Below are 21350 nucleotides of genomic sequence, written 5' to 3' on the forward strand. Positions count from 1 at the left end.
ACTTTTAAATGTAGTAAAAGTGCGTGTCTTCATCAAAGTTCTTCAAAAAAAATACGCAAGTCTCTGTTTCTCTTTGCTTAGGGAGCGTTAGATTGCGTTTTCGTTGCGATTGCGTTTTCGTTGCGATTGCGGATTTTAACTATCACCCCCCCCCCGGCCAAATAATTAAAATTAAATGTCCGACCATGTCATAACACAAATGAAACATTTCTGGAATTTTTGCTTGTTTCACTTGAGGTCCACTCTCCCCAGCGATTATAATTCTTAACCGTGCACACTGTCACGTTGTGTGTGTGTGTGTCCAAGGTGACTCACCAAGGGCGTTTACAATTACCCAATATAGGAATGTGCCTTACTGCACCAGTGTCCTGTCACCGAGGACTAACGCATCACCGAACAGGAACGGTTTGTCAAGGGGTTTTCTCTTGGAAGGCCATCAGCACAATGACCGTCTTGTTCTCCCTCTGTGCTTAAAACTGAAATGCCTGGGCTACCTATTGCATCCTGTAACAAAACCTCTGATGGCTTTCATCCAGATCTCTGGAGCCTTTGTTTATTTTAATGTAAGCATATTTGAAGGTTTATTGAATAAGTCTGGTCGATGTTTAATCACAATGCAATTATTCAAGAGCTTTATGACAACTTTTGCTAGTTTATAAATCTAACTATAGTTATCTTTATGGTCAGATGTTGTGGTATCATGAATGAAAAGCCTTCAAAGTCTTCCAGGATCAACGAAAAGGCATTTGATACGTTCCTACATCACTAGCGGATGCCAAGGGAAACCTGTTGCTGGACCAGCAAGTTGCACAACAAACGTGCGCTCCTGGCTAGTTTAAAATGAGTCCAAGATTTATAGAAAATTGACACATAAAAGAATCATACTTAAGGAGAACTTAAAAAATAAAGTGAGGAAACTGAACATTGGTATACGTTACTGCAGGAGCACAAAATAAACATACCGGATTATGCTACTAGCCTCTGACTACTCGATTGCTAGGTTACACTTCCTTTAAGGGTCATCCTCTTTTTTAAAACAATGAACTTGTCAGTATTTCTGGATGTGTACAAAGTGTGAGTTCAACTTGTAGATCATAAGAATGGATGGATATCTTGTATGTTGACACTGTATCCTATTCATGAGTGCCAGTCTGCATCTGAACAATACAGCGGCAAATAACTGGTACCTCCCGTCGTTCATATCCTTTGTGACCAAACTTAAAATCCTCAAAAATAATTTCTTCACATATTGTCTCTTTTCATCCAGACACCAACCACCTAACAAAATGAATTAACTTCAGACACTAAACAAACAGGTGGTTTGTCAGTTGTGGTGCTAATTCTAACTGATTGGCTGGAATTAGAAAGAGTGTACAATTGCATTACTCCCAGAAGCTGTGATTTCCATGACCTGAACCCCTGAACTCACTGAACCCCAGCATGTGAGGAAGGGTCTGATGATGTACTTCCCAATGAAGTGATGGAGGTGGTTTAGTTATTGGCTCTTCAGACATGTGACATCAGCTGAATAACTACAATCTTCCCAACTTTATATAATAGAATATTTATTTATATGCATAAATATAGGCCATAAGCCAGCAAATTTTCAGACCTTCATCTGGGAGGTGTGTCTGGCTTCATGTAAAAAACAACTTGTGTCTTCCTCGTGATTCAGGTAAAAAAATCTCACCAGATACAGCTCAGTAACAGGCTGTACAAAATAACAAACAACAGGACTGAATAAGAGTGTTATTCAAGTGTATTAATAAACAAATCAGCCATACAATCTAAATGAAACCTTTATCACAATGAAGGTACAAAAGTATCAAATACTAAGGCACTTAATGGGGCAATTAAAATGAATATCATTTAATTATGATGACTGTTCATTTGAAATCCATTGAGTAGCTAAAAGCTTGTGTTTATGTCCAGCTACAAAATTTGCCTGAGGTGTCCCAAGGTACCCAGTTTATGCAGTTAGATTTGTGTTCTTCCTAAGCAAATAACTACATGAATAATATGGCATCAGGAACGTTTTTAACATTAGTTCCAAAGTTGTATGACTCATATTTCAAACTACAAACTAGTGTTCTAGATCCAGCTCAGGTTCCAGTCCAATGTAATTTCTCCTGCTTGTTTTAGAATCAGCTCAAGGCAATCCACATCCCCCAGTCCAGTGGGCTTTTAATGTGTCAAATGTGTATCTAATTCCTGTTCACCTTTCACTCATTCTGTGTTTGACATCAGAAGGTAATGTGTCGAGCAGGCTGTCTTCCACAATAAGCCCGGTTAATTTCAAAAAGCTACAGTCTGCTATTTCCATGGGCAGAGACTCCAGCCTGTTCCCCTTTAGCTCCAGAGTCACTAGATGAGCCAAGTTCCCAACTCTTGCAGAGAGCAAGGCAATGCTGTTGTTCCCCAAATCCAGAGTCCTCAGCCTCTTACAGGAGAACAGCTCATCTGGTAGCACTTCCAGGGAGTTGTAGGCCACTGAAAAGTGCCACAAGCTCTGCAGGATCCCAATCTCTGGTGGCAGCGAGGTAAGCTGGTTGTGGGACAGGTCCAGGAGGCGGAGCCTGGTGCAGTAGCAGAGCCGCGGCGGCAGCCTCCGTATCTTGTTCCAGCTCAGGTCTAGCGTCTCAAGCGAGCGGAGCTTACTGATGTCCTCAGGCATATAGGCAATGGAGTTGTGCCACAGCCTGAGTGTGTTCAGCCGTCGGCAGTGCTGCAGACTCAGGATCTCCTCCACGGTGGTCAGCCTGTTCTCCTTCAGGTCTAGCTCCTGCAGATTGGCCAGACTGAACATGGCGCTTGGGAGGCGCTCCAGCTCGCAGGCCATCAGCTCCAGTGTGGCCAGGTTCACCAGCTTCCTCAGGCTGCTGAAGGCCTGGAGCTTGCCACCACTGTTGTGCACACGCAGCTTTAGCAGGTGGCCGGCCACATCTGCCACGCTGGAAGGGATCTTGGTCAGCTTGCTGTGTATCATCAGCACACGGAGGTTCTTGAGCTCCCGTAAGGTGTCCAACATGGTGCTGCGCGAAAGTTCACTGGTGAGTGGGCCACTGAGGTGGAGCTCCTCCAGGCTCTGCAAGGTGTACATCCACATGGGTAACTGCTCAAGGCTCTCGAAGGTAATGCGGAGGACCTTAAGGTTGTCCCGCAGGTGTGTGAAGGCTGCTAGCTGAAGTTTTGCAGGACAGTGAATGAGGGAAAGTTCCTGTAAAGCAATGAGTTGGATCACTGTGGCAGGGATCGTCACATTGCTTATCACTTCCAGTTTCAAAGATTCTACTTCCTGAAGTTCAAACACAGTGTCTGGAAGCCCTGGCAACATGAACAAGTGCAGCTCTAAACGGTTGCTGGCATTTCGGGAAAGACGTGTGCGGAGTTTCTTGATGGGCCACTCAAGGTTGAGGTTGACTTGACCCAACCGGCTCTCGCTTACCTCGGAGAGAAACACAGCAAAGCGCTTGGAGTAGAGAGCATCGTACTGGTCGCTGAGGTGCAAGAGGAATGCAAAGTCATTCTTAACATCAGGAATGTCATTTATCCCTGTCTCCAGTCGCACTTGCTCAAAAGAGTACACTTTCAGAGGCCGATGGAACAGCCAGTAAAGGGAATAGATGCACAGTAGACCATACACACCAACAAAGCAGATGTAACAGTAGGCCAGTTTGGAGAAAAGGTGTGCTTTGTTATGATTGCAGCAGAACACACTGAAACCAGTCAGGTGTGGTGGGACTATGCATGTCACAACAATCTCAATATTTGGCACCAGAGCAACACTGTAAATAGTAATGATGGCAAATTTTAAGACTTTGAGCGATGTCTGGAGTATGTACATGATGTAGAGAAGGTCTGCCTCCTCTACGTGTGTCCGAAATTTCCTCACCTTCTCAAATAGAGCCTTGGCCTGCTCACCTTCCTTCTTGTCCAAGACAGATGTGGCAGGCTCAGACTCCAGTGCGTTCTTCCCCGTGTTGGACACCACAGACATTGTTCGGATAAAGATGGCACTTTTGACCTCCCCATCCGGGCATTCCACTGCTGACGGTCTCTGAGCATTGTTTTTTCTCCATGTAACTGTTTGCTCTTCTTGCCTGTCCTCAGACAGCTCGCTGATCGCCCGTGTGGTCCAGGGAGAGTCAAAGCACTTCCCCAGGATCGTTACAAACAGCTCAATCTTGGATGATGTTCCGGGGAACTTGAACCAGAAGCTACTAGCCACCATAAAAATCATGGTGTGTATGACTACTAGGTACGGAAAAAACTTGCCATACCAATGTACTGCCCTTTCATAGCAGAAACTGTTGATGAAGATGTACTGGTGGATGTCCAGGTCGTTCTTGCGGCCGAATACCTCCACAACGTTTTGGGCGATCTGCTTGGTGATTGCATGCTCCCACGGGCTCTGGTTCAGTCTGGGTTGTCGGAGGTGGTTGCAGTCTATGTCTTCATGTGACGTCCCACTGATGCGATCAGGGAGGCAGGAGATCTTTTCCTGCGTGAGCTAATGAAGAGAGTTGAGGTGAAAGTATCCTCATTTGTCAGAGTCTTAATTTACATATAAGACTTTTGATTATCATAATCATGTAATTTATTACCTGTAACAAATACTGATTAGGGAGAATGGATCCAATGCTTGCCACTACCCAGCTATTCCCTCATGTAGGAACTGAAATCTCTTTCAGTTATTTATTCAGTGACATACCTAGAGCATTTCAGTGTCTGCAAGCTTACAATGACATAAGATAGCATGAATGACATACTGTGAAGTGACTAATCCAATTCTGTTTGAACCTAGGTCAAAAAAGTGCAAAACCGGCAAAATTGTTGTGCATTTCTCACACTGGAAGGTCAGTATTACTGATATGAATAGCTCATTTAGAGGCCACATTTTTTGTTTCACACTCTCACACTCTATTCCATTTTTTAATAACTTTCATGACTGTACTGGTCCTTGAGTCCTGCCAGGCCACTTCTGTAAGTAACTTGTTCATATCTGTTTAGCCTGTTTACATCATTGGTTTGACAACTAGCACACTAAACATTAGGAAAATGATAATAAAAACCATTAGGAAAGTGAAAAGGTTTACTCAAACACTGTATACATAACTGTTTTGGCTGCATTTAGTTAATTTAACATAATAGTAAGTATATAATAGTGTATAATAAGTATAATAAAACCTTATAAAATGCAAAAAATGTACAGTGATACTTAGAGTGTAATAACATTAAAATGCTAATGCTAACAACACTAACAAATTTCATGAAAACCATCATTCTCCATTTATTTTAAAGTTGTATGATTAGATCTGAAACAAATGACTTTCACATTGTTGATAAGAAAAGGCACAACAGAGCAGGGAAGTGAATATTAATATACTGTACAAAGAAAAGCTGGAAGGTTGGCTGGAAACTAATCTATCCTTTTAAATGAATACACAAAGCACTGGCCACATGCCTCTCCCTTATCAGTATTAAAAACCACAGGCATCATTCAGGAGGATGTTTGATGGTGAAAAGCATTGTACCTGCACAGTGCACCCAAAGACTCCAATCATTAGCATAGCTATGCACAGGTATTCAGAGAACACATCCCACCAAGGCTTTAGAACCCGGAAGCGGGGGTTCTGTTCAGTAGCAATGTTCCGGAACTCATTAACTGGAATCATCCTGAAACCTGTCAGTATCAGAGAGGTAATTAATACAGCATATCAAATAAAACCGGAATAGATATGTTTCTGAAGAAGTACATGTACAAGTCTTCTGACTATGAAATACTGGCTCAAACTTGTGTTCGGGTGATGCGCAAATCCAATAAATTCTACTCTAAGATTTGGGTAGTTAACCTAAAAGGGATTAATCCACTTGCCAGGTCAGTTAAATAAGACAGAACTCTATACAGTTGTGAACACTTATCTCCCAAGGGCGCAACTCCCTAATGGCAAACATTTTGATTGTGCAGCTTCTGTTCTGGTGCATTCAATAATCACTTTTGGGATTTCTGCCTTTCAAAACCAAGTGCTTTTCTGCACTAATATTCAGGTACGTACAAAAAACATGTAGGGTGTAAGTAAGATCAATGATTAAAATATATCAAAGAAAGAAACTAGGACAGTGAGATAGAGATGAATAAAATGGCTACAAATAGAATGGCTTTAGTTCATTTTTTCCATCATTGACTTGCCCTGATTTGCTAACGGGAATCAACTATTATCTTGAGATTTTATTACGACTGTAACAGTTAACATAATGAAAGTTAGTGAAAGACAAGTATGGCAAAACCCAGAAGGAAGGTCATTTAAACCAAGTCTGCACACAAGAAATTTTGGAAACGTATTCTGAGAGATTTTCATGTCTCCATCTTAAAAAGCATCACGGCAACATAAATCACTGGAAAAGCCCGCCAGAGCAGTGAACAGTTGCGGCTAAGTTATTAGAGCAATTACAGTATGATGGTCCCCGAAATGGTTAAGAGAGTTAACATTTTTCCGGAGAACCTGATTTTCTATGGCTCTTTTCGGCAGTTTTCATATTCAGTCTAATACACCCACACTCACAGGCTGACGGAGAAAAAGTCCCGCCGTTGCCTCAAACATTGCAATTAACAGTTTAGCGTAGATGTGTCTGGGTGGTCTTTCAATATAGCGGTTAATGTAGCATTTATTCTGGTTTTAGAAACAAGCTGCAGATTTTAAAAAAAGATCCTCTCTAGGATTACTGACCGAAACAAACCTCTAGGTTAATAACTTACCTGCGCTTCCCAGCGTCCCTCATAAGAGTGAAGGGGTGCACCATCCGAGCCGTGTCCTTGTCTGTCCTATAACATTATCTCATCAGCTAGTACGGCTCCATTTTTGTAGGCCGAGTCTTGGACACTATCGATGGCGCTGTTCAAATACAGTAATAATACAATAGCTCAAAACTTTACGCAACTCACTGAGACTGACGGGAAGTTGCACCCCCCCCCCCCCCCACCGGTTTATTCAGATTTTAGCTGAAGTGAAAGAATGAGTCAGTACATACATTTATCAGTCGCTAAAAGCTGTTCATTCGTTTTGTTGACTCGCTACTATAAAATAGGAATTTGGCTTGCGACCGAGCGATTTCACGTAGTACACAGGCGGAGATCAGCTCTTGGTGCATCTCTACCTGCACAGAAAGTCTAGCAGTCATTATCGATTGCCGCTTATTAAACAGCTACGTGTAACGTAGCAAACAGAAATACTACATTAAAAATAGTTGTATAAATTCCTGAAAACCCATGTAAAATTCTTCGCCAGCTGTTCAATCATTAGCTACACCACGAGTCTTCAGCAAGCTACTTGAGCCAGTCGGAAAGGTTAATAGCGCAAAAGTGATCCATTGGCGCCCCCTCCTAACTGAAGAAAATAACTGCATGATCAACTTTCTACCCAGGTGGACGCCGTATAAAAGATATATTACTTGATTTTAATTGGTGACCCAGACACTCGACAATAAAGCCGATAGAAGGGGTTGTTGCTGTGTTCAGTCAGTGTTAAACGCAGGAACCAATAGTCAGTAACCTGCACAAATCTGCAAAGGTCTAGTTGTTTGCCCTCAAGTTTGTAGAGATTTAAAAAGAAAACCAGATGTCAGTTCATGAGAGATTAAGAAAGTTCTCACGTTAAAAATATAAAAACTAACAACAATAAATACATAAACTTAATTTATGTAAACAAACTTTGATCTACCCCTTACCTACCCCATAAACATCATGGACACATGTATTACAATAAACCTAAGCATTTAATATACAATGTTGTACAATGTAATCATTGCTGTAAAATTTACAAAGCAGTCTTTAAATAATCTCTCATTGTTAATTAGAAATTGTTAAAGGAAATTATTTCCTTTTCAAACACAAAGCCAGATTTAGAAAAAGATCAGTCGCCATGCCCAGCAAGCCAGAGACGAGTCCAGCTTCTTCCAGAACAGAACTCAGGATCCAAGCACACAGGGATCATCAGTCCAGAATAATAAATTAAAAAGACTGTACAAGATTCCAGGGAGTATGCATCAGTGTACAAAAAGTCTTGGAAAAATTGTAGCTTAAAATGCTGTTACAAATACATCTGTTAATTCAGGTTTTTTGAAATTTGTCACGGAAAAGCGTCTCAGAGTGATGTTGGCCTCGTGTAGGAAAAAAAATAAAATTGGAGAATTCTTTGAATATTTTCAGGTAATGCCGTGTTCAGCATCGACTCACGCGCTTGACCCAAACAGGACCAAGTGACAGTTCCTTTGCAATAACCATCAGGAGTCTGGGCTTCTTCTCCTTTACGAGCTCATCCAAAAGCAGACATTTTCCTACTTTTCTCAGGTGTTCCCAGGTTTTGGTTGCTTAAACACTTCTAACCGAGGCCCTCTCTTGGCTACACTTCTGTGGTCTAGCTCAGCTTTTGTTTGTCCAGTGCTGGCCCCTGGATTGTCTTTACCAATACACACATTAAAAACTCATGAAGTCAGGTGTGATAGTAGCAAAGAAAATACCATAATATGAAGGGATACTGAAGACTCAAGTTCCAGAACTGAGTTTCCCCTCCACTGAACAGTTTTAATGTGCCCCAATTCACTGTATAATTATACAGGCTTTCATGAGTTTAAAGCAGGTGTGCCAAAATAGAAATAGAGCTGATACTCAAACTACTGGTCTAGAAATAATTACTAACCAGATTACATGTAGTAACACAACCCAAGTTTAGGGGACTTCACTTTATGGTTTTCCCTTTTCTAAACTTACCTGGTTCATCTTGTGAAGGTCTAGATAATTACATAGAGCGGTGCAACCACAAAAGAAATGCACAAAGTGTGATGTCTCTGTATGTGGGGTTCAGAAACACTCAGCAAGCTCCAACCCAAAGCTACTACACCAGCTCTCGGGACCGTCGTGCCCCATGACCCTTCAGCCCAGACTTCATGCCCAAGAGAGTGGCACAGAGGATGGGATACTGCTGTGGTGAGGCAAGATAATGGCACTTCGACATTTTCAAGGGAAAAAAACCCACCAAAAATGACAACAAAAACCCTCTGTGGTAATAAGGCGCTCAAACTCACTGCTGCTTCGAGAGGTTCCCATTTCAACCACGGCCACCACAGTTGCGGGTTAGATGTACAAGGCTGGTCAGTAATACAATAGGGGACACTGGCTAACTCATTTTAGTGACCCCACTGCATGCAGTCATCTTCTAAAAACATAAAACCATCTAAACCCAACAATTTCACCTGTCTTAGAAATGCTGTCTGGTGTGAGAGAGCTCGGGATCATTCCTGTGTTTGGGAGGGCATTACAATTATGGTGACTAAAATGCTTGGGAGTAGGAAGTACACACCTGATTTCTGCCACTCTAGCAATGTATATAAAGTTTCTTCTGAACTTCATTTGAACCCTGTAGCCCATGGCCCAGTGGTGTTAAGTAGTCGGCTTTTCTCGCAGACTTTTACAGGGCTGGTTAATTTTGAATGGACAGCACCAGAGCTTTGTGTGCAATCATAAGCCCGGCTGGAGAAGGAGGATAACAATGGTGGGATAGATGAAGGGAGACACAGATGAGGGAAGGAGGGGGGAGCCTCTAGAGTTTCTGACAGTCCTTTTGGCACGGCTCCATGGTGACCGCCACCCCAACCCCGCTCCGGCCAGAGGTCATCTTCGTGACCTCGTTCCAGGTGTCTGTTTCAGTGTCGTAGCACTCCACACTGTCCAAAAAGGTGTTTCCATCGTATCCGCCTGAATAAAATGAAGAAGAAAGGAAAATAAGTGGACCAGCAATAGAAAAGAGGGAGAGAAGATGGGCGGAAGAAGAGAAAACAGCAGTTATTTTAAACCCAAATCTTCAGCTCACCAAGTAAGGACTGGCTAGTCGACAGTACTGCACAGCTGGCCACATGCAGGACAACAGAGTGTGACTGCTATTCTGAAACTAGGCACTATACAACATTATTCATCTGTAAGCACAAGGTCCAGCCACGTCCAGGCCAACTAGCTCATCTGGCCAAATCCTCTCACCCAAATAATATTACAAGGAAATGTTTTTCTTCATACATGCAATTTTTCCTACAGGCAGTGGTTTTCCTTCATGCAAAAACCCCATGCTCATTAATATCCAATGCACTATTAGTTATTTTTGGAGGAGCTGTTTCCCAGCCACTGGAGGGAGTACAGTTAATTACGTTTTTGTTCAAATATGTTGTATTTAGTTTCACTAATTTTCATGAAGAAAGGCTACACTACAGTGATTCCTTTTAGAAACAAAGTATTTGTCCAACACTGGGTGAGGCCTGTTAGGACGCCATCTGCCTACTCTACATGACCATCAACTCTGACCCTGTGGCACCTCCACCAGGTGGAGTAGAGTTCCACCCCTGAACGCCACACCTGATCCAGCTAACTGAGTTCTTCAGGAGTGTGTCAGTATTAGAACTAGGTGTGTCAGGACTGTGGCTGGTACTCATCCCTGGTAGTCATCCTGGTGGGAGACCTCCTCCACAACCTCCCCCAACCCCAGCTGATGGCGCAGGTGCGGAAGGACCGTACCCAAAGCGTAGATGCGGCCATGGTGGGTGGTGACGCCCAGGGCACTGCGGCGGTGCCTCATGGCAGAGACGAAGGCCCAACTGTCCGTCTCCACATCGTAGCATTCCACCGTGTTCAGCTGGTTGGTGCCGTCGTAGCCGCCCATGACATATATGTGGTTCCCGAGTGCACACACACCTGAGGGACACACCTATTGTGAATGACCTTTTTCACGTTATGGTAGGTTCACACAACACACAATACATTTTTTATTTCACCAGGGAAGGAGAGAACAGGAGTGGATGAATTAGATTCCTTTTCTGCTCCAACATACAAAGATTTATTTCGTTTATGTTGGTGTGTTGGGAAAATATGTTTGCAGTTGAACCAAGACAGAGCAGAAAATCTTATTGATTCTAGAAACTAAATTGTATATTAAAAAAGAAACCTCATGCTTGTTGTATACAGTCAAAAAAAGCGAGAACCAAGAGCTTGTTGGTTGCTCTCTGAAAAGTAGGTGTGACTCCTAGGAAGCGGCTGTTTCCCAACACCCAGCCATAGCACTGTACGGTTTCACCCTTCTGCTATAGACTTAAAGAAAACAGCTACCTCCTGGGCTGGTGAAAAATGAACTTCACTGCAACTACAAGCCTAGCGCTGATTACTTTTGAGTTTTCCTGAAAAGCTTATGTAAGCTTCCCCCAACATTAGGACCTCCCATTTTACTTCCGAAGGCGAGAAATAAATATAGTTTACTGGACTTTGAAATGGTATTCATAGGACACACTTCCTATATGTACATTGTGTGCCCAGTAGAACAATAAACCTAATTAGAAATGGATTTGTTTCTAAGGAAACTGATCATGTCAGCAGGATCAACGTTGCATGTCCACAACAATATGACCATTTTAAAAGTCCAGCGATACCCATATTTGTTCATTCCTGTTTCCAAGTCACTTCTAGTAATCCAGTCCTCTCTCATTCTCTGCCAAACTGACTCTCTTATTCTCTTTCCCACTCCCTCTCTCCCCCCTCAACATCTCACCCAGCCTCAACCAGCCTACAACTAATGGTCTTTGCCAACTTGCCAGTTTCTCTCAGTAACACAGTCCATGCTAACCTGTCTCAACAATTCTGTGTTTCTTGTAACCCAGTCCATTCCTCTTCTCACCCAGTTTCTTTTATCCAGACAGTCTCTCTCAGTCTTTTCTAGTCAAACAGTCCTTTTCCCAGCCATGTTAGTCTGACAGTCTCTCTCCTAGTTTTTAGAGTCTCTGTTAACTCTTCCGGCTTCTGCTAGTCCAGTCTCTCTTCCATGCTAATGTGCCCATCTCGCCATTGCGCGGTCTCTCACCAGCTCCGCTGCGGACAGTGTTCATGGATGCTGTGCTCCTCCACTCGTCTTTCTCAGGGTTGTAACACTCCACCGAGCTCAGCCGGTGAGTGCCGTCAAAGCCACCCACAGCGTATAGGAGGCGGTTGATGACTGCCACGCCTACCCCGATACGCCGTGTCTGCATAGGGGCCACCAGCTGCCATGAGTCATTTTCTGGATCATACCTACACACACATGCATTCAATGTTTTCCTTGATGGAGAGACCAAGTCAAAGAATTTAAAGCCATTATTGAGCCATTTGGTGACCCTATCAAAGCCAAAATGGAGCTTTTGAACAGTACGGAACAGCCATATGAAAATGTTTTGGTCCAGAGACAGATGGTTCTTCCTGTTGAGCTAGTATGCTCATATTAAATATTTTCAACAGTGAAATGTTCTCTTCATTAGCACATCACAACTAAAATCCTCTAAGCTGCTGTACTCCTTAATTCACTGGCAATTAGAAGGATCTGTGTGTTGGGCTACCCTGATACACAGAGCTATTAGGACTATTAGCTTTTAGATGCTTTCAGATTACTGTTACAAAAATGAGGAAATGTTAGATACCACAGAGCAGCAAGTAAGCTTCCAGACAAGAGGTATTAGGAAGTTTACTATGAATAGTGTGTGGAAGTGATGGGGTGTTTTGCTTTTTTTAAATGGCCAAGGGCTGGGGGTGGGGTGTCTGGTGGTGTCTGGCTTCAATTCTCAATAACCCAACAATGTTACAAAAATAATTCTGCTGGTACATTTTATGCCACTTCATTTACATTTCAGAAGTATGACTTTTTAAAAACGAAAGCTATTTTTAAAACTGTGCAATTTGAAAAAAATATTCATTTGGGAAAAACACTGGAATTTTCTTTAACTGATGGCAAAGAGTGGTGAGCTCAACACTTCCTCATCTGTGGAGATGCACTGAATACTATAAAGATAACACGAACGAAGCATGTGAAAATGTCATAAGGAAACACACAAAAAACCTGGCGATGTTTTTCTGTTGATCTTATCAGATTAGCAGCTGCTTCACACCTGCTCTTTCACACACCAGGCACACACGAACACAGACCTAATTCCAAAAGTACCATTCGTATAAAAACATTTTAACTGACTGACTTGTCACATATAAGACTATTAAACAACAATAGTTATTCAACTGACTTGAAAGGAATTTGAACTGAATTTTAACGAAAGAAAGGGGAAAAATCGAAGTTTTGCTAGCTTTGTATCCGTATCAGCAAGGTCTGGAGAGAGGACACTGAAACACTGCCCACCGGGTCTCCTTACCTCTCTACACTGTTATGGTGGACGCAGCCATGGGACCCCCCCACAGCATAGATCATCCCGTCAATGACACCAATGCCAATGCGGTTGCGGGGAACACTCATGGGCGCGCAGAGGCGCCAGCAGTTGTTCATGGGGTTGTAGCAGTCCAGCGCGCTGGAATCCATGTTGCCGTCAGGGGCATTGTTGCGGCCGCCGACGGCGTAGAAGAGGCCGCTGATCACGCAGGCTGCCAGGCCACTGCGGGGCACCTTCAGGTCTGCCAGGCGCAGCCAGGTGCCTGTGCATGGGCTGAACGCCTCCAGGTAGCAGAGCGACTGCCGGAAGTAGCCGCCGGCCGTGTAGATGAGGCGCGGCACCTTGGGTGTGCGGCACGACACAGCCTTGGTGGGCTTGTGCAGCGTAAGGTCCTGAAAGATTTGCGCCAGGTAGTCCTTGCTCTTTGCGTCCCATTCGAAGTGCTCAAGCTGCCGCTGCAGGAAGTTGGGCGTGAGCGAGTGGCAGCGCACGGCCTGCAGGAGCGCCTGCACGTACGGCCGGCGGTTCTCGCGGTCGTACTGCACCCACGCCACGCAGGCATGAAACACCTCCGACTCACAGCGCACGTTCAGCTCGTCACGGCTGATCAGAGTCACCAGCTGGCAGTGTGACAGGTTGAAGAACTCTTCTTGCGTCGCCACCTGATGGAGTGGAGGGGGAAGGGCAGAGAAAGAGGGATGGGCCAGGACAGCTGGGAATGAAGATGTGAGCTGACCTGTCTAATTTGTATTACTTTTCATACACCGTGACAATTCCGAGTGCTCCAAACATAGTTTAATTATTTAAATTATTCTAAATGACCCCAAAAATCTCTAGCAAATTCTAATTATAAAAAAATTTAAAAATTAAAAATTATGTAATGAGCCAGAAGAACCAGTCTGTAGGCTTCCAGACATGCAGATATGACAGAGTTATTTTTCATTTGCAGACAGGCACAGGAATTCGACATTTGCCAGATCTACGGGGTCTTTCACGTGAATGAGATATGTGAAGTTTTAGGCTGAGAAAATAAAAGCCTCCATTTTTCCTCAGTAAATAGCAGAGTTCCTTAAATTACAACCTTTGAGAAACAAAGCATTATAAATGTGGGAAACTGCAATCATGCATGACCATCAATAAACACGATGCCCTTTTGGAATACTCCATCCTTTTGTCTCAAAGTAGTCACTGGTTTTATATAATTTCATATTAGCCATAATTGGTACTGTGAGTGTGTCTGCTGTCTTTCTGAATGTTGTCATGGTGAGTTCCTTCTGTACTGAGACACACCTTAACTTTTCAGGTACAAAAAACATTCACGTGGAATGACTCACTTTTTGCAGAGATATTCCCTAATGCTGCACCTCCAGTTCATGCAGAGTCATGTCAAGGAGTATGTAGGTTTCTTTTAAAATAAATAACCTTTCTGAAACTGCCTAGGTTTTTTTAAAAGGGAAAATTGGCTCGGTCCACCTTAAAATGGCCCAGCATTCAAAAATTCTCTATGTGCATCCTTAATCCTGGTTTTAAAGAATGACACAGTCCAGTAAACACCCTTGAAACCAACTGTCAAGTTGCATATGGTATATGCATCCCTCATGTGCCCATGTTTGGTTCTTATGGCCATATTGCTGCATAAGGGTAGGCAAGATAGTAAAAATATTAGCAATATTTGAAGCCAAGTCATGAAATGTACCATGACATTTAGTTTTGCTTGGGTGTGCAAACTGGAACACACAAAACAGCAGCGCCACCAACGATACGCCATAGTATCGCGTATCACGATGCAAATCATCACGATAGTGATAGCATATTATTATATCACCCATCCCTACAGCCATGCCCGTCTTGCCATGGGCGGATGGACCTCACCTGGCTGAAATTCATGTAGATGTACTCGCGGGCCTTCTGATGCAGCTCTGTGCAGCCGATCTGCTCAGCAAAGTTGGTGATGCCGATGGCGTTGCTTGGGTCTAGCTGCTGAACCAGGAAGTCACAGCAGGCCTTCACCACGCTGTCAATCTGGTACATCACTGCACCATTCATCACGTGGATCACGCACTTCTCACCCACGGAGATGCTCGCCGTGTACGCAAATTCTATCAGGCGCTCCATTACCTGCTCGAGAAGAGGGGTCAGGAGGTCAGGAGAGAGGCGTTTTAACAAAAGAGCCAAAAAACCTATGAATAAGTGTGAATAAGGAGTTAACTGGGAGCTGCAGTCTTCTGGCTTCATAATAAAGCAAACCAATAAAACACAAAGACCTCTGTAATAAAAGATGAAGGACTGTGGCTCAAATTTTGGAAAACTTTGAGATCCTGTGAATGAAATGAGAAACTGAGAATCATGTGTACCATGAGAAATTGTCACTATTGCCTGTATAAAACAGAAGTTCAAATTCAATTAAAATAAAATTATTCAGGTCTTTCTCTTTTCTTCTTTAAGACAGCACCACTGCTAATGATACAAGATGACACCAATAAGGGATGATTGTGGGGGGTTGGCTTGGAGCATAAAGGAAAAGTATTTAGCTCCATTATACTCCTGTTAAACTTTAATGTGAGCATAGAACAGACCCTGCCAAAGGAATTACAGCATTATTTCACAGTAATCTGAAGAGGTGTAGATATGCAGAAACATTGTGGGAAAAGAAAACCTGCCAGGACCATAATAACAAAAAAAAAAAAAAGATGTGAAAACAGCTATGACCTGGCCCGACACCTCCCGGGGATTATGTCGGTCAACGTACGTGGTTAACAGCACAACACTGATTCATCCATCATCCCCTATGCAAGCCTGACCAAATCTAATCTTCCAGGTCTTAGGCACTCATTACACACCCCAGTGTGGTGACTGAGTGTGTACAGTAGACAAGCATGTCTAGTGGACCCAGATGACCATTTGTCCTGGTGTCGTCCCAGTCATGCTATGCAAGAGGATAAATCGATTTTAAGAGTTCACTCAATCTAGCAAACAGAAAATGTGTGCCAAGAGATTGCATTGTGTTCACTAGCACCTGCCAGGATCACAACCCAATTACTGGGTGTAGGTAACATTTGATCCTAGACACTTAATCATTTTGTTCAGAACTGGGCCTTATCAGTGTTCAGAAAACTGTTCCATTAGTTTTATATGGGCCCAGCTATATAGATACTGACGATGCGTTTTATTAAACAAGGCAAAAACAAAACCTACCCATTGGTCCAGCTAAACTAAAGCCATGTCAACCCAGCTCAGAAAAAAAGGGGTGAAGTTATTCTACTGTTTCTCAAATAAACAAAATGAAGTCATTCTACTATTTCACCACTAACACAATACTTTAAAAAGTAACAATTTGCAGCATATTGTCACATTGCAAATATATTGCTATACATTACGATCCCAATACATTCTGCGGTATTTTAAGAACACAGTAGTAAAACCCTTGATGCAACATGGTTACAGACTAGCCTGCATTATTCTGACTAAAATCATTTTGTTAGAACTTGTGAACACTGTGATTCATCCAAACACCCACAGAACACCCCAGCCGACTGAACACCGGAGACTGAGCCAGGAAGCCTGTAGCACAAAATTTAAAATAAAGAAATAAAAGTAATTTGGAAGAGAATAACTTCAATAAGAGTTAATAAACTGCATATTGTGATACCCTACTTCATGGTCTACCGTACAGAATAGCAAGGGTTTATCTCCTTTCCACCCAATATCTCTAGTAAAACGAACAACAGTAAACTGAGAATTAAGAGTCGCTCCACTCAACAGGGGTCACCCTACTCACCCGCGGGTGGATGCCCTCGATGGGCACAACCTCCATGCCGCATTCCTTCAGGCCGTTGGTGAACATGGCACGGAAGACAGGCGAGGAGGACGCCAACACCACCTTGTGTGCCACGAAGTCAACGGCCTCCAGGTCATTGTACTTGACACGCAGCGTTACATCACAGAGCTGCCGCTCCAGGCGTAGCTCGTTCATAATGCTAAAGGCGGCCGCCGTGTGGCTCTTCAGCGTGTAGCTGAAGACGCGGTGGCCGTTGTGCGTAGACGGCGTCACCTCCGCCTTGCACTCCGTCATCCCCGACGCCTCATACATCTTCACCGGCGGCCACTGCCCGGCGCCTGCATCCTCACTCGCCAGTGCAAAGGGCGTGCAGGAAACTGTGTACGGAGGAACCAAGGGGGGGCGGGCGGGATATTTTTTCTTTTATCTACTTTTGTTTCTTTGGCCACACCCCCCCCCCCAAAGCCCTGGCAAAGTTACTTTCTTTCTGTGAAAGGTGAACAGGTGGTTTAGTACCCCTTTCTGTAGAGCTTTTGAGGTGCAGGAATATAAGAGATGGGCTTCTCCTCCTTATTACCGATTGTTCAATCCGCCACTTTTTTTTGATGTTACTGTTTGCTGCACACTCTACCTGGTGCAAACTTTAGTCCACAAATCACCTCTATTGCCAACATGAGAGTTATAATCCATTTGTGATCCCAGAGAAGCACAAGTTAAGTCTTTATTAGCTAACCTGAGTGATCTGTTAACATCCTTCTTCGAAACATAAAGATCCTCTTGTTACGCGTGAGCCATATTAACCGCCAAGAAACCTGAACAGAGTGCTATGGCCTCAGCTGACCTGGATTCATAAGGATGGAATCAGAGTTTGGCTGCTGAACACACATTTGTGTGGTGGCAATACTAGAAACGTCTGGGATATGAGGAACAGTATTGGCAAAAGCAGTTGAAAGGTGGTGAACTTGCCACAGTAGCAATTTTAACATCGCAACATGGTGAGTCCTTTGCCCTGGACTGTGGCTAGTCCCAAAACAAAGATGCTGCCTTATTAAAAAATTGAAATCAGAGGCTATGAGACAAGAGAGAAAAAGAGTAGAGTTTTGGTAAATAAGACAGCAGAATCTCATGTGTAATGTTCTTCCGATAACCCTTTTTTAAATAGAGGTAAAAATAAACTTGTTAAAAGGACATTTTGCCCTGTAGTAGCAAATTTTACTTTTTTTTTAAGACTGAATGGCTACAGTTTCACATTGGGAAAGAGGTGCTAGAGGTTATATAGTCTGAGCTGACATCCTCTTCCAGGAAAAAAAAACAAACAAAAACGCTTTACACAGCTGACCACTCCAGGACTTAGAAAAGTCTGTTCCAAGAATCTGTTTTCATCCACTAGTTACTGAAAAGACCTAGGAGAAAAAGAAAGAAACAGAACAAGACAGATTTATGACAGGGATCAACAGGCTGACATAGCGTACACTTTGTTCCCACATGAACAAGTACAAATTTAGATAACAGACTACCAACCTCCTACAAAAACAGAGACTTAATCTGACAACTTTAGCAATAACAAAAACCTGTTAAACTCAAATACACACACTCTGACAGAAGTGTTACACTGTATAGGAATAGTCTAGTTACAGAGTAAATAAGCCTTAAGATAATATCATGATCCCTTAGTAACAAGCATGCCACACGCCTGCAGGCTTTGTGTTATTCCGAGCAGCTGCCAAGAAAGAGCACAGTGAGAGTGAAACGGAGTTGAGGACGTTATTTAAGTCGAGTGAGACACATGCCGAGAAAGACGGGGTAACTTAAATTAGTTCCTAGTTGCACTTTGTCATCCTGACGGAGATGTTTTCCTTGTGTCACGTGACCTTTCTGGCACCAGGAGAAAAGCAGTATACTCCAAGAGCATATCACACATCCTCAGAGACGATACATGTACATGGAGAGGTCGCATTCCACACAGAGGTCAGACAACACTAACAGATCCTGTAAACTACAAATTTTGGACAGGTTCCTACTACTTTTGATTGTGTAGTTACACAATCTAAAGTAGCAAGAGAAAGAGCACATTTAGTGCAAGACTATTCATAACTGGTGCAAAGCAATTTTTATTGGGATTAGTTTACTTCCATGGCAAAGTAGGTCAGAATGCACAAAACTACTGAGACAGGAAACAAATTAAGCAGCCCACACAAACAAGGGAGCGTGCTTCGGATCTTCATCACTCTTTAACTTCCTCTTGGACACTGGTCTCAACCGCTTTAATCTTAACTAATGATAAATGTGAACTAAAAGTCACAAAAAATAACTATACATTTATACATTAAACAACTGACAGGGTTGAAATCCCTTGGCTGAGGTACACTAGCTAGCCAATAACAGTAATGTCACAAGAGGCTGTTTAGATTAGAAAATCAGTAAATCCCATTTTTCCTGTCATTGGTTTTTGCTGTGTTCAATATGGATAAGGCTTTCGCACATGAGACTTCTACAAAACCTCTCTTGTGGGAAATGTCACCATGTAACAGAAAACAACAGCACACCCTCCTCGTTGCACAGTCTAGTTCTGATCGCTGACTTCTTTCCAAGTTGCTGGAAGCAATGAGTATGTGATGGGGGTGGGGGGACGGGACGACAGCCTCCCCAGGCTGTTCAGGGGAAGACGTGTCATAAATGTAAAGAAACTTTAGTCGTTACACTGTCCCTTAGACTAGATAAGACCTTTTTTTTTAGATATGTAACTAAGATAACACCGACTAGTTTCGATTGACACGACACAGTCAGCACATGTCACATTTAAAAAAAAAGAATGTAGATAGACAGCTATAGATATGTTTTTTGGCAAAGCGCCTTCAGCAGTGACTCATCGAACTGTTAACTTTACCTGTGTTTGTTAGCACTCCGCACGAAAACCTGACCTAGAAGTGCAGACAATACTTATGCAAACAGTGCAGAAGAAAGTGGTCGTCCTGCACCAGGGCTGTCATTTGACACAGCGACAAAAGGGGCACCTTAAACGTGATGACTGGCTAGCTAGTTACTCGAGGAGATACCATTGCGATTTCACCGTAAATTGTGCTGTTAGCATTAGCTAGCCACTACTTCTTTTATTGTTTTATGCGACGCGCGCAAACTGTTGAAGCTGATTCCTTATTCAGCCATCCTGCAATTTACGTGTCGATGAAATAGCTAGCTAGGCTCCTCCAGAAAGACTGAAAGACTGCACGAAAACACAACCTATATAACGCCAGGAGTCTTACAAACTCCGTACTCTTAGTAGTCGAAGTAAAAAAGAAACTGAAGCAGATCTTACCAAAGACCCGGTAAAAGACATGGTGGAAAACAAAGAAAACACACTAAACTGTTCGCTAAATTGACACCAACGGCTACTCCGTAACAATTTCGTAATTTTTAGGATATTGTACTTACGTGTTATAGCTATAGCTACTGTTCGGCACCGACGAATCCTTCCAGCGCTGACTAAACTCTACATGAGAGCGAGGGAAATGGGTAAGTCACCATGACTAAGCATTGTGCAAACCTCGCCTGGGTGGCAAAATAAGAGCAGCATCTAAGACGACACCGCTCACCTCAAAGCGCGCACATCCGTCCCCGGGTAAGAGGACTTTTACAGCGGCACCAGGAATAACGCGAACGAGTGAAAGTACACTTCCACCTTATCTAGCTACCTTGGCACTTTTCCAAACGTCACTTGTCAATCATTTCTATACAATAGATTTAACTGTTCAAGCGCATGTGTTGAGACCTATACTGAGACCTATATTAAATGTGCAACGGTGACATTTAATAAATAAATCTATCGCAGTGAAATAGCTCCCTTCCTGTTGCTGAATGAGTCTACCAGTAGACACTATATATATATATATATATATATATATATATATATATAAGATGTTGCATTTTGTTGCAGATGACGCAATGTATTTACGAATTCGCAAATGCATTACGTAATCTGTAACAAAATAATTCTTAAATGCATTACGTCATCTGTAAAGTAGGTAGTCGGTCCCCCTACCCCCATCTGCAGTGACCTATACAGATGCATCACTAGCACAGACTGGCGGCTTGGAAAAAACGTCCTAACATGAATACACAGAAATATAGGACCAAGAAGACCAAGTATTAAACCTGCATTATTTCTCTGGAGACTTGTGCAAAATGTAGACGTTGGCGTTTGCAGAGCAACTAGAATTTATATCGGATTGATGCGTCAATTCAGCGTCAACACTCTTTGAACAGTAGATGTCAGTATTGACCGCATCGTCCTTCTGTAACGACTTGAAATGAAACAGTCTCAGAGATCACTTTTATAGGTACACTTATTTGCAACTAA

The 21350-nt window shown here is 42.9% G+C and overlaps 2 protein-coding genes across 2 annotated transcripts; both read right to left on the reverse strand.

Annotated features, from left to right (window-relative positions):
* Window positions 1-1614: 1614 nt before the first annotated feature.
* si:zfos-323e3.4 (volume-regulated anion channel subunit LRRC8E) lies at window positions 1615-6874 on the reverse strand. Its single transcript, XM_027013339.2, has 3 exons — window positions 6758-6874; window positions 5535-5683; window positions 1615-4510 (listed from the first exon to the last, which is right to left on the reverse strand). The coding sequence occupies exons 2-3, from the start codon at window positions 5673-5675 to the stop codon at window positions 2216-2218; spliced, it is 2436 nt and encodes an 811-aa protein (XP_026869140.2). The 5' UTR covers window positions 5676-5683; window positions 6758-6874; the 3' UTR covers window positions 1615-2215.
* An 880-nt stretch (window positions 6875-7754) lies between these two features.
* keap1b (kelch-like ECH-associated protein 1b) lies at window positions 7755-20618 on the reverse strand. Its single transcript, XM_027013350.2, has 7 exons — window positions 20426-20618; window positions 16994-18396; window positions 15088-15333; window positions 13201-13877; window positions 11892-12097; window positions 10559-10735; window positions 7755-9751 (listed from the first exon to the last, which is right to left on the reverse strand). Exons 2-7 carry the CDS (start codon window positions 17303-17305, stop codon window positions 9597-9599), a joined length of 1773 nt encoding a protein of 590 aa, XP_026869151.2. The 5' UTR covers window positions 17306-18396; window positions 20426-20618; the 3' UTR covers window positions 7755-9596.
* Between the last annotated feature and the right edge of the window lie 732 nt (window positions 20619-21350).

The sequence above is a fragment of the Electrophorus electricus genome, chromosome 1 (assembly GCF_013358815.1).
Source record: "Electrophorus electricus isolate fEleEle1 chromosome 1, fEleEle1.pri, whole genome shotgun sequence".
Lineage (NCBI taxonomy): Eukaryota > Metazoa > Chordata > Actinopteri > Gymnotiformes > Gymnotidae > Electrophorus > Electrophorus electricus.